Below are 12,923 nucleotides of genomic sequence, written 5' to 3' on the forward strand. Positions count from 1 at the left end.
CATTTGCTTTGTGAGGCAGGTGCTCTTGAAGGCTACTAAACAGAGACCCTAACAGCTCATAGAGCCTAGCAGACCATTCAGTTGCCTGGCTGCATCCGCCAGAAACCTGGCCTCACAACTCCTTGCAGGTCCACATTCTATAGCAACCTCTCTCAGCTGAACTTGATGGATTCCCAAGCAGCCTCCTTCAGGTTAAATTTACTGACCTCCCCTGGGTGGGTCTCACAGGGAACTATAGGGATAGTTGGAGCAGGCATGCACAACACAAATACCATGCTGAGAGTAGCAAATTTAAAAGCAAGTACATTGCTTTCCAAAACCCAAGGAAATTCAGTCATCAACCCCACCCCACCTTCTGCTGGTTTAAAAGACCAGAAGCTAAGGCTATCTCACGTTGGTCCAAACTCTACAAAGCCAGGAAATTGGGAGCTACAGATGATGCCTTATCTGATGTGTCCTGTGATCAGGCATGATGTTGGGCAATGTCACAAATTGTGCTTGCTTACAATTTACCTCCATGCACCCACATGTTTCCTGGTTCTTTCAGTCCCAAATCCAGATTGGGAAGATGAGGTGCCTGGGACCAGCAAAGATGCTCCATGTTGTCCTGGTCTGTATTGCCTTATGAAGTGTCTGAGTCTTACTGTATTGTTAGAGGAATGCTACCGTGAGGTGATTCCCACCTTTATTCTGTAAATTGATCCATGCCTTTACTGGATCAGTTGATAGTGAGAGATGGGTGTCTCCTTTAATGTAGCCAGGCTGAGAGTACTACCACTGCTGTGTGTGGTACATGTAGCTTTACTTCCTATGGCTGCTGCTTCTGCTAGTAATGGTGAGAAATGTCAAAGCAGATATTTTTGGTGGTGGTGGGGAATTGTTTCAAAGATTATTAAGAGGCATCAAGAAGAAAATGTGCAACTTAGGGTGGGGAACATAATGATTTTGAGCAGAAATTGGTTGATACATTTATTAAATTGAAGTAACCCTTCTGTATTTTCCTGGTGTTTTGTACATCCTTTTTTTCTTTACACACACACACACACACACACACGAATAAGGAGGAAAAGATGAAATAGCTGTACAGTGTCTCCTGACTGGTAGCACCAGGGGTCATCCAACTGGAAGCCCCAGACTTAGCAGGAAAAGTCCTACTAGAGTGGCCACATGGATCACCAAAAAGAGGAAATACATTACTAAAAAAGATCTTTTAAAAAAGGAATGATTTGGATAAAATGTGCATATATATGTAAAGATGCAAATTAAAAAATAAGTATTATAATTTAAATACTATTACAATACATCTAGGGATGTACAAGAATTTCAGTCCTGTTTGCAAATCATGCAAACATGTCCCGTTTCCAAACATGAACAGGAGTATAATTCTTTAGAAATGTTTGCAAATTTCCCAAACTTGCATTCACCTTCAAGAATGTGCACATGCGCAAGTGCTCACTTCCAAAAATGTGCATTTGCAGACATGTGCACCACCAGTCAAAACTGCATTTTCATGCTTTAGCCTGTAGAAGGAAGCACACATTTGGGGTGCATGCTTGGAAAAGTGTGCATTTTTCATGTTGAAAATGTGCAGTTTTCACATTCAGAAGAAAAAAGAAAGATGCTTGCATTTGGGAACAAGACAAGCACCAAGGTGGAAACCAGTGAACCTTGATGAGCTCAACCATGGCTCATTCTCCCATCCCTAAGTACATCTCTGCAGAGGGCAGAAGACTGCATCTAGGTGGCTGTTCAACCCTCTGCCCAGGTACCATTGATGGACAATAGTTCTTATTGTTCTTTTTCTTAAAAGTGGCATTGGACAGGACAGCCCTTCAAAGAGAGGATGTCTAGATACTTGAGGGATGAGAGGAAAGTGGATTGACAAAGTAGGGAATGGCTGGAGAGACATCTTGGCTGGTGCAATTATGGGACAACTGTTAGGAGGTGATTCTGGGATCCTTCCCACCCTAAAATTCTGTGAATGAGGAAGTGCAATTGAAAGTCTCACCTGGAAGCACCCAAAGAGATTCAGAAATTGACTAATAAAATGTTCAGGAACATAGAAGCGAATCTGAAAGAAAAGAGGCAATTAGCAAATGAAAGCACAAGACCCTAAGTGCCCAAATAAAGGGGAAAGTAATATGGGAAAGTGCTATTTTGAAGAATAGCAATGTCACAGGGAGGTTATTAGTGGCTGAAAGCGGATAGATACATGATTCAAAGTAGCATCCTGCAAACCATTTATCTCATTATTATATTACCTTGTCTGTGTTGTCAGTTTGGCCAGATTCAAATTAAAAGGAATGAATCAGGAGGCGAGGCTTCCCTGCAGGGATGGGGAAGTAATTTTCGACTCTCAGGACCCCTTTCTTTTAATTAAACATAAAAGGGAAAGCTTTGCTTAGCTGAAGCAATCATATGCATACAAGGAAACCCCTACAGGATGATAAGTTGAAAACGGCTGTGTCAGCTCAGAGGGAGGTGTCACACATTGTACAGTACATTCACCCCTGGCTGTGCAAGTGCCGCCCCTGAATGCCCCAGATTGTATGGGCCGTGCCCAATTTCCCAGCTTTGGGGACCCTCTAGCCTACCTGTTGTTTCCACATAGAAGAGGGATGGTTGAAAGAGATGAATATGTTCAGCTTGGAGAAGAGAAATTAAGGAGAAATATAATAAGTGTCTCCAAATATCTGAAGGGCTGTCGTGCAGAAGGTGGATCAGGGTTGTTCTCTGTTGCTCTGGAGGGCAGAGCTAGAACAAATGGGTGGAAATGGCAGGGAAGTCAATTTCAGCTAAGAATTAAGAGCAGGGACAGAGTCAAACCCACAGCATCTTAGCAAGGCCGACTCTTGAGCCCCTCCCCTTAATCTCCCCCCCCCAATCCAGCACTCCACACTGCACCAGTTGGCTGGTTCTAGCCACTCTTTTCATTTCTCACAATGCTACACCAGCCATTCCCCCTGGGGTCTTCCCTAGATCATCCCTGTGTGTCCAAATGACGCACAGGGGATCCCGGGGGCAAGCAGGGATGACCCCTCCATTTCCCCGGTATAACCGAGACCTTGGTTATCCTAATTTTGCCCACGGTCCCAGGACCATATCGAGGACCACGGGCAGTGTGGGCACCCATCCCGGCTTCTCCCTTCCTCCCCATGAGTAGTGGGGCCAGGCACAGAGCTGTTCGAGGGGGAGGGCTCTATGCCATTCAGGGGTGGGAGGAGCAATTTTGCCATACCAGGGATGGCGGGGGGACATTTTTTAACTAATCTTTTTCGCTGCGTGCACACAGCTCCTTTTCTAAAAATAAAATAAAATGGCGCCTGAGACATCCCTCTTCCCTTCCGGGACATCACGTGCCCAGACCCTGGGGAAGGATCACGGAAGCAGGTAAGTCCGTGATCCTCCCCACTCCCTCCTTCTATACCCTTAGGTGTAGTCACACCCTTGATGTTGCTCTAGGACATTTGGGGAAATTTAAAGGATCGCTAGACCTAATTGCCCAGCATTGCCTAGAGTGCTGTCACCCAGGGCTGGCGTCCAAGGTAGGCACAGTTGAGCACTTGCTGAGGGGTCCACAACTTAGCAGGGGCCCACTAATAAGAAACTTCTGGAGATGTTCCTCCCCTTCATCATTGCAACCTGCTTGTGGCTTTGATCCAGACAATGGAGGTGGGTAGGAGGAGATGGATGATTAACAAGAAACCCATTTATTATTATACAAAAATTACAGAAAAGCTGATGTATCCCATAGTTGTTAGACAATAGTGGTGTTGGGTACTATAATACAATAAACCAATAATTGGAATGCTATTCCTACTATAAGACAATGCAAGTCTACAATATAGTCCAACAAAGACACACTAACACACTTTAGTCTGTTAAACACATTTGGCAATACAACAGTACATAAACATATGTTCACGGATATATTATAAATAAGGTTTGTTCTTATTATATTTTATTCTTTCCAGCGTTGTAAGTTGTTGACAGGATTTTGCAATAAACTTTCCGTTTTCGCTGCTCAAGCTTCCTCAGAACAAACGCCATATCAGGTTAAACCGTCAATTATAGGATATTCATCCTCAAGAAACTTTCTTGCGGGGAGAAAACCCCCGTGTTTTTCTTCAGACCATAAACAGACAGGCCGCCTTCAATTGGAGGGGTTTTCTCCCCTGCAAGAAAGTTGGGTAGGAGGAGATGCCATGGCCTACTTGCTTACTGTCTGGCTGTCAAGCAAGCAAGTGGTGGCAAGGATGAGAGAGAGAGAGAGAGAGAGAGAGAGAGAGAGAGAGAGAGAGGATGAGGGGCAAGAGCAGCTGGAGACAAGGGTGTTGAGAAGGTAGCCTCACTGAAGGATGAGCCCATTGGGGGTGTCTTGCTCAAAGTTCCTCAAAAACCTAGAGCTGCCACTGCTGTCACCATCAAGAGCTGCCCATGGAACGAGGAGGGGGACCACTCATACCTGATTAGAAGGAGAGATTTCCTAATAGTCAGAGCAATTTGACAGTGGAATAGATGACCTCCGGAGGTCATGGGCTCTCCTGCAATGCACGTATCTAAGCAGAGACTGGACCGCCCTTTCCCAGGGATGGTGTAGCTGCACTCGGCATTGTAAATCCTGCCTGAAGTAGGGGTTTGGGCGAAGCAAACTCTAGGATCCCTTCCAATGCTAAAATTCTATTATTCTAAGTATATGAATACTGACCCTACTGACCAAAGTTGAAATGGAACAACACCTCTGCTTCCAGGCATTGCTTAGTAACCCTTGCACCCTACAAATCAGCGATCCTGTCTTCTGTGCCAGTTGAAATGTTGGTACATGGTGGCGGTAGGGGAGAAGACAGTGGATGGAAAGGAGCAGAAGCTGCGGAGGAGGTGACTGTGTTCCAACTCTTCTGGCTGTCTTTCCCATGCACAGTTGTAACTCTTTTGAGCATCCATTTTTTGTGGCATGGAATCTAGGCATCTTCTCTCCAGGAGATGGGCTACTGCAGGGAGACCCATATTTCCTCCCAGCAGTCAAATTTCGGTAATTAGTCTCTTGAAAAATGAGAATTGTCTCCCAGCCACTGCATCTGTTGCAAATATTGTGTGGAATGTGATGGTATAAATGTTAGCAGCAACTATCAGATGGTGCCTGTAACATCACTGGCAATAACCGGTAGAAGGCGCACATACACCGAGCACAAAAAACTGTTTAGTACATGTGGGTGCACTCCTCATTCAGGGGTTATCTGAATGAAGTCTAATGGGCCCAGTAGTAGCTTCAGAGGAGATTCTTTTCATCAGGAAAATGGCCTAGAAGAGAGGGTTAAAAGAGTCCCAAAGTGGGTCACCGTTTGTTACATTTCTGTTTTTAAAAAATGTAATGAAATAGGAGATCAGATCACTATGTGGAATAGACTGCCTTGGGAAATGGTGGATTTTCCTTCGCTTGGAGGTATTTATGCAGAGGTTAGAATCTGACAGGGTTCCTGTAACTGCACTGTGCACCCTGCATTGAGAAGGGGGTGGACTAGATGATCTCAAAGATATCTTCTTTGATTCTTATGATTCATCTCATTAGTTTGGCTCCGACTGCCACCAGGTGTCCCTGAATGCTACTTTTATGAGAGCGCGGGGGGGGGATTTCTCTGTAGTCTTTAGACAGCTTTCAGGGAAATATCTGTTCTGCTGTGAGTACCTGTCCAACATTTTCTGCACGGAAGACAAACACAAAGGATCTGTGCCGCAATCTTCTTCTCAGTAATCTCTTCCGCGCTCTCCTTTATGATCTAATGGGTCCAACTGCCTCCCTAACTGGTTTCCTGCTTCTGATGTTTTTAGAGATGTTTTCATTTGGTCTCAATGTTTTTAGCTGTAGACTTCTCAAATTCCCTTCCCCCCCCTCCTCCTCCTCCTCCTCCTCCTTCATATCCTTATCATCAACTTACATTTGTTTGCCAGAGTTTGCACACCTCCTCATTTGGGCAAGACTTCCACTTTTTAAAGGAAGTCATATTGCTTTTTCTAGCTTCCTTGGCGTTATAGCTTCCTTGACATCTGCCTTGATTTCTGTAAAGTGGCAAACGGTTATCGTCTGCTCTCCACATAGCCAGCCTAGCCTTCACTCATTACATTTCAGAGCCATGCTACAGCTCCAAAGACAGGGGCCCTTGGTTTCTATTTGTATGAGTCATAGCCAGTTTAGAAGTGTTAACGGCTAACGGTGCAATTCTGAATGTGTCTACTCATGTGTAAGCCCCAATTTCACTCAATGGGACTTATTCCCAGGTAAGTGTGTATAGGTTTGCAGCTTAAAACTAATTTGCATGCTTGCTTTTTGTTTTGCCTTCCTAAAAGAAAACGGATTAGACTGGATTCTAAATGGGAAAATGCAACAGTGTGCTGGGTATTTATTCTGCCTCTATAATTCAGCCCTGGGTTTTCCTAAACTCCAGCTATATTTGATTGTATCAAGCAGAATCTTCTAACTTGTATTTAGATTTCAATATTTTGAAATATTGATTACCTGCCTCTTCTCCAAAGAGTTCACAACAAATACATGTTTGTCTTTATCCACCAGAGCCAGCCGCTCTGTTTAAATGAGGATTGTGAAGCATATGGTTCCGTTTGGGGATGTATGAGAAAAGGATTCATTAACCCAAAGCTCTGGAAACAGGAGATCAAGAACTTTTCATAACCATTCCACATCCCTTTGTTTCCCAGTGAGCTTTCATTCATTCCTGGAGGTGGAGGCGGAAAAAGGGGGAGACCAAGATGAGACTGCATTTGTCAACATCAGATGTATTTATTCTGCTGCTTTCTCTCAACACATCGCTTGTGAATGGTGAGTGCTTTGGAAATTAAAATCTTGAAATCATGTTGTTTAGATCTCTGGTGATATTCAGGAATCTGTTAAACCAATACCTACCACTAGAACCTACACAGATATTTTGAATATGTCTTGACAAAGTCCGAATTAAAGAGCTTTATCACACCAGCATTATACTGTGCAATCACTGCGAATTGCATACAAAGGACTCAGAAGTTTTCCACCTTATAATCTGCTTTGATTGTGAAGTACTCCCAGGCATTCTGCCTTAATTGTGCAATAAAGCCAAAAGATTTGCCGTATTTAGCCCCTACTTTTTGAACGTCTCTTCTGAGCCGCCACTGGGGTGCAGGAGCAGGATTTTAAAGAAATGCTTACATAATGCGTAAGCTTTAAAGATAAAGACACCAAAATTGGCACAGTAATATTAGGGAGAGCTTTAGGCATACCAAATTTAAATTGAATTGGGTCACCCATTGTTTTTTTATAAAAAAAAAATTTTACATTTCCCCCCTTAAACTCACTTCCTGGTATGCAAAGGATCGCTGTCGCCTGGTAGCAAAAACAACAACGGCAAAAGCTTAGCGCTACGGGGATAATCCGAGGGAAGCAGGTACGTGAGATGAAGCTCAAAGAAATCTTCGGACCCAATCCTAATCATATTTAGGCAGAAAAAAGCCCTATAACTCCCAGCATTCTCTAGGCAGTATGGGTAGAGAATGCTGGGAATTATAGGACCTTTTTTCTGTCTAAATATGCATAAGGTTGCACCCTTAGTCAATTAATCGTAGGAATTTTAGTTGATTCATCAATTAATGAATAAATTATATTTGCCTAAACAATAATTCTGGAGCAAAGATTATTTATTTATTTAAAATGATGGGTCTTTTAGGCTGTCTTTAAGGGTAAGTATTGTTACGCATGTACACCCCACTTCTGAGCGCTGAGAAGTTTCAGTGGTTCTAGTGCTTACCCGAGATTCATGTCACTGGAGAGTTATGGCATTTATGTGATAGAAAGTTTATTCACAGATATGAGCTGAACATATTGTAAACCGCCCAGAGAGCTTTGTAAACCGCCCAGAGAGCTTCGGCTATGGGGCGGTATATAAATGTAATAAATAAATAAATAAATATAAACATAAGATGAGGATTCACTTCACAGGATTAACAGTTCAAGAGATTCTCGTTCCCCATCAGATGTTAAGGGAAACCCGTAGTGCCATGGGATATCCTCTCTGTCTGAGGGCTGTGTCTATACATGCCCAAAGCCCCACAGTGGCTTATGCGTCAGTTATATGACACAGTCGCAGATCTGCAGCCACCACGGAGCTTTCCCACAAAACTGCACAGAAAAAAGGTCAGGGACTTACAATGATTTTTCCAGTGGGAGCGAGGTCACCCTGGCTCTTCTGCCATTTGATCTAATTCTGTGGTGGTGGTTTCCAGTCCTGATGGAAGGCGACCAGCAATTGGTGGTGGGTTTTTTTATAATGTATTTTTCTATGACCAAATTTGCAAAAAAATTCTGGAAAGTAAAGAAAAAAGACCACAAATCTGCAGAAACAGTGCAACTCAGGAAAAGCTGGTTCACTGCAAAATCCACAGGTTGGAGTCATAAAAATCCAAACTCATTTGATTCTGTTGTGGATGTCTTTGACATCCCTAGCCTGGACCCCCCATAAAATTCCATAAATAAACCTGTGTTATTGCATAGCAACACCCGTAACGCATGTGGGGTGCTTCCCTTATCTGAAAGCACATGACGTGCATTATTGGTGCCTCGTGAATGTGTTCCTGGCTGGACTGCAAAGTTACATGATGTTAACCCCATCTTTTTCTGCCTCTCAACTTGCAAATGAGCTGAAATGTTTTACGTGAAGGATTTTATTTTATTTTATTTTGGTAAAATGTTGAATCACATTTTAACCTTTGCTATTATTGTGTTACTTGAGGCGTACCTTGTTCTTCTGCTACCTTTTGCTGGCTTTAGTATGGAATTGTCCCCTTTACAGTCTATCCCAACAGTTCATTATATTGGCTTCTGGAGTAAGGGTATAAGCATATATGTGTTGTTGTTGTTGTTATTTTGCTAATCTACATGTTATCTCCTTGTTTATTGGTTTTAAATTTAGTTTTTGAACTGAATTGTTTGTTTGTTTTCTTATGTATTGTATTTGAAACTGTATAGCTTTATTGTAGCATTTCTATTTACCTTTTCATATTGCTTGACAGTATTTTGGTATTCAGCTTTGGAAGAGGAGGAGGAGGAGGAGGATGGTGAAGAAGAATTTAATTTATAAAGTGCCCTTTGTCCTCAGGATGTACACAATACAAAAAAAGGCAACAAATCTAATATTTAAAAATATTGTATTACACCCTAAAAAGTAAATTAATCAACAATTTTTCAAACCAAAGAACAAACAATTCAGTTTAAAATAATTTAAATATTACATATTAATAATACAAATATTAAAATACTTGAGCCAAAAGAAATGTTTTAACTTGGTGCCAAAAAGAAACAAACTTGGCACCTATTGAATCTCCTTTGGAAGGGAATTCCAGAGCCGAGGTGCCACCACAGCGAAGGCCTCTTGTTTGTGGATACATAATTTATATCTCTCACTATTATTATTATTATTTATTTATTTATTTATTTATTTATTTATTTATATAGCACCATCAATGTACATGGTGCTGTACAGATTATACACAGTAAATAGCAAGACCCTGCCGCATAGGCTTACAATCTAATAAAGTTGTAGTAAACAATAAGGAGGGAAAGAGAATGCAAACAGGCACAGGGTAGGGTAAGCAGGCACAGGGTAGGGTAAAACTAACAGTATAAAATCTGCACAAAATCTCACTGATGGTATTCGAGTCCTTTAGGTATTTGGGCCTCAATGTTAGTCATTTTGAGTTTCCTTTTGGCAGGAAAAGTGGGGTACAAATAAAAGATGATGACCCTCCCTGCCATCGAAAGCTGATTCAAACCCACAACCCAGGCCCTGATCCAGTCAGCTAAAGAGTCACTGTGACAGTCATTGAATTTGTTATTGCAATTCCTCAGGTCAGTCACCTCCTGGAAAGCCTACAATAATAAGTTGCCGGTCCTCAGGAAATGAAACGTTTACTTGCCGATGGAAACCTGATTCTGACGGGGGGCTTCCTACAAATTACACTCTACTGTACAACACAGAAGGGTAAGAAAAACTGGGAAGAAATGTGTGGTTTGTTCTTCCTTGCACAAATTCGGAAGAGGAAGATAACGCCTCATCCAAATTATTCACAGCTACAAAGTGGAAGAATAAGTAATCATACGCTCCCTCATCCCACGCCTCATGCCCAAGATGTTTTTGATTAAAGTTCCAGTCCCTCTGTTTGCCCAGAGCTGCAGATAAAGCCTGTTTTCATGTAACATTTTCCAGTTGCCCTAATGGAAAGGCCACGAGCACCATAGCACCCTCCTGTTCATGTTCCCCAGCAACTGGTATTTAGAGGTATACTGGCTCCAGTACTGAAGATAAAATATAGCCATCATGGCTAGTAGTCATTGAAAGCCTTCTCCTTCATGAATTTGTCTAATTCCCTTTTAAAGACATACGAGTTATTTCACTATGGAGGAGAATCAATTTACCAATAGCTATTAGCCATAATCGCTAAATAGAACCTCTGTGTTCAGCAGAGCTGTTTTTTGTATAAACATTTTTTTTATCCCATCGTTCTTCAGAAAAAAAAGTCCAAGGCAGCTTACTGTCAATAATAGTAATTTTAAAAATCATACAAATAGAAAAATAAATAAATAAAAACTGGCTGCAAAACTAAGGCCACTAAGGCCCAATTGCTGGGTTGTAACCGCAGGGAAGGACAATATTGCCTTTGTGGACTTTCTTCAAGATGGGCATTTCATAGAATCATAGAATAGCAGAGTTGGAAGGGGCCTACAAGGCCATCGAGTCCAACCCCCTGCTCAATGCAGGAATCCACCCTAAAGCATCCCTGACAGATGGTTGTCCAGCTGCCTCTTGAAGGCCTCTAGTGTATGTTTTGATCCAGTAGGCCTCTTTTTATGGAATGAATCACCACTGTTTTCAGGCAGACCTGCTTCTATGTCATGCATTTGCAATGGTGTATTTATTGTATTTAAGGGTGCTGTTGATAGTCAGCAGCCTCTAAATTTGGAAGCTGCCAAGTATCCTAATGCAGGGTGAGGAGGAGCACGGAGGCAATCCTCGCCTCCACGTTCCGTTCCCCCTGCATTTTTGCTAGATGGGTGATTTTGCCCATCTAGCCACAGTGCTTTGGAGTGGGAGAGAAGGAGGCTGGAGGCAAGCATAGGAAGATGCATAGTCTCCTCCCTCCCTTGGGATTCCTCCCCCCCCCCTGTCTCCCCACTCAAATTTCTGAGCACAGAGAGATAGTCAGCATGGTTCTCTCATGTGAGCTATGAGGAGGAGAGGAGCACAGTTTACTGGCTCTGAGCTCAAAGTCAGAAAGCTTCCCTGGCTCCAACCTTGAATTCAGTAAACTGAACAATCCTATCGCCCCCTCCCCATCTCGCCCCCATAGGATTGCTCTCTAAGTTGACTAGTAAGCATTTAAGTATGTGGTTATTTGTTCTGACAAGTGTACTAACAGGTCTCTGTTTTAATATCATTTTATTTCAGAGAAAAACTGGCCCATGAATGCCCAGACTACATATCTGCAGGCCCCAATTCCTGTTATTTTGATCAAAGGTTCACCAAGCTTCAGACGACATACAACATCACGGTTAAGGCCACCAATGACATGGGCAGCAATAGCTCTGATCCTCAGTATGTGGACTTGCGAAACTTAGGTAAGGGCAGAAAACCAAATGCAAACCCACCCTTCCATCCTACTGTAAAATGACACCTGGAGGAGACTGGGAAATGTATCTGCACCATGATTTTCTTTAATGTTGTCGAAACCTAGATAGTGGAAGCCAAAGACATTTGGAAAATCAGCAAGCAAGCTAGTCACGAGTTCAGGTTAAAATTGGACTCAGAGATTTCCTGAGTCAGAGCCAGTGCTTGGTGTTGGGGACATGTGCTTCCTAAGCTTAAAGACCCCGGTTCAGTTCCTGAAATTTTCAGCTAATGAGGCTGCCAAGTCACAGAACTGGGAAAGACCTCAGTTATTGCCAGTTAAGATGGACAATACTGGCCTAGATAATCTATTGGTCTAAATCATTGTACAGCAGCTGTTTATATCGTCTTGTTGATTTTATTTGTTCACTTACAACATCCTAAAAGAAGGGATCCTTCACAAAAGAAATGAAAATACTGATTTCTGAACGTTTTTCTGTATAGTTCAGCCAGACTCACCCATGGATCTATCTCTGGAAGTCAAACAGTTGGATGGGATAATGTATGTGCGGGCAAAATGGTCTCCGCCTCCATTGGGTGATGATGCAACAAGCCGGCAAACATATAATTATGAATTGCGACTAAAGCCTGCAGGAGGGGAAGAATGGGAGGTAAGCAAGTTGCAGGCTTATTCAAGCTCTTCCTTTAATAAGAGCTTTAAAAATATGGGATAGAAAGGTTGGTGCTCCTACCATTCCCTTATTTACAAAGGAGGTGCTGAATCTCAGCAGCTCGCGCTAGTCTGCCATTGTCAAAGCAGAACTTTTTAAAAGTGACAGGTTGTAGTTCTGCCTTCCCCAATATTGTGACTTCCAAATGTGTTGGACTACAACTCCCAGTATCCCCCAGCCAGCACATCTGGAGGGCACTGTCCGCATTTGCCGGCTCCAAGCAAAGATTTATGGCTGTTGTTATCAAGTGTGGAGGCCTAGGCAGAGAAACTGCAGCTGGATTTCTCAGTTAGCTGGGATGCTGGCAGAGTTGAATGATGCAGTCCTCTGGAGTCGCTGAGCAGGGCTTCTGGAGGCAGGCAGAACTGGGGTCACGGTTACCGGGGTTCTTGGTTCAGCAGGGAGTCCAGGCACACAGAGAGCTGGATGGGCCAAAGATTGAGGTGTGCGCATTGCTTCCAGCGTGTTCCCTGGCCTGCTCTGTGCCTTTTAACTCCTAATACCGGGTACTGGCAATTAGCCCTGTAGCTTCCAGCTCTGGCCTGCCGAT

The 12,923-nt window shown here is 42.9% G+C and overlaps 2 protein-coding genes across 3 annotated transcripts in view; one reads left to right on the forward strand and one right to left on the reverse strand.

Moving 5' to 3' along the window:
• Positions 1–12,923, forward strand: part of PRLR (prolactin receptor) — a 96,854-nt gene that overhangs the window by 66,098 nt on the left and 17,833 nt on the right. The window contains exons 2-5 of one of the 2 annotated variants that reach the window (XM_063128160.1): positions 6,712–6,832; positions 9,887–10,019; positions 11,484–11,653; positions 12,147–12,313. In XM_063128160.1, coding sequence (XP_062984230.1) covers positions 6,763–6,832; positions 9,887–10,019; positions 11,484–11,653; positions 12,147–12,313 — 540 coding nt within the window. In that variant the 5' untranslated portion in view covers positions 6,712–6,762. The remainder of the gene's footprint in view (positions 1–6,711; positions 6,833–9,886; positions 10,020–11,483; positions 11,654–12,146; positions 12,314–12,923) is intronic. The other variant, XM_063128161.1, reaches the window with a different exon arrangement.
• Positions 1–12,923, reverse strand: part of RAI14 (retinoic acid induced 14) — a 269,841-nt gene that overhangs the window by 15,588 nt on the left and 241,330 nt on the right. The window lies entirely within an intron of this gene.

This window comes from Elgaria multicarinata, chromosome 6 (genome assembly GCF_023053635.1).
Source record: "Elgaria multicarinata webbii isolate HBS135686 ecotype San Diego chromosome 6, rElgMul1.1.pri, whole genome shotgun sequence".
NCBI lineage: Eukaryota > Metazoa > Chordata > Lepidosauria > Squamata > Anguidae > Elgaria > Elgaria multicarinata.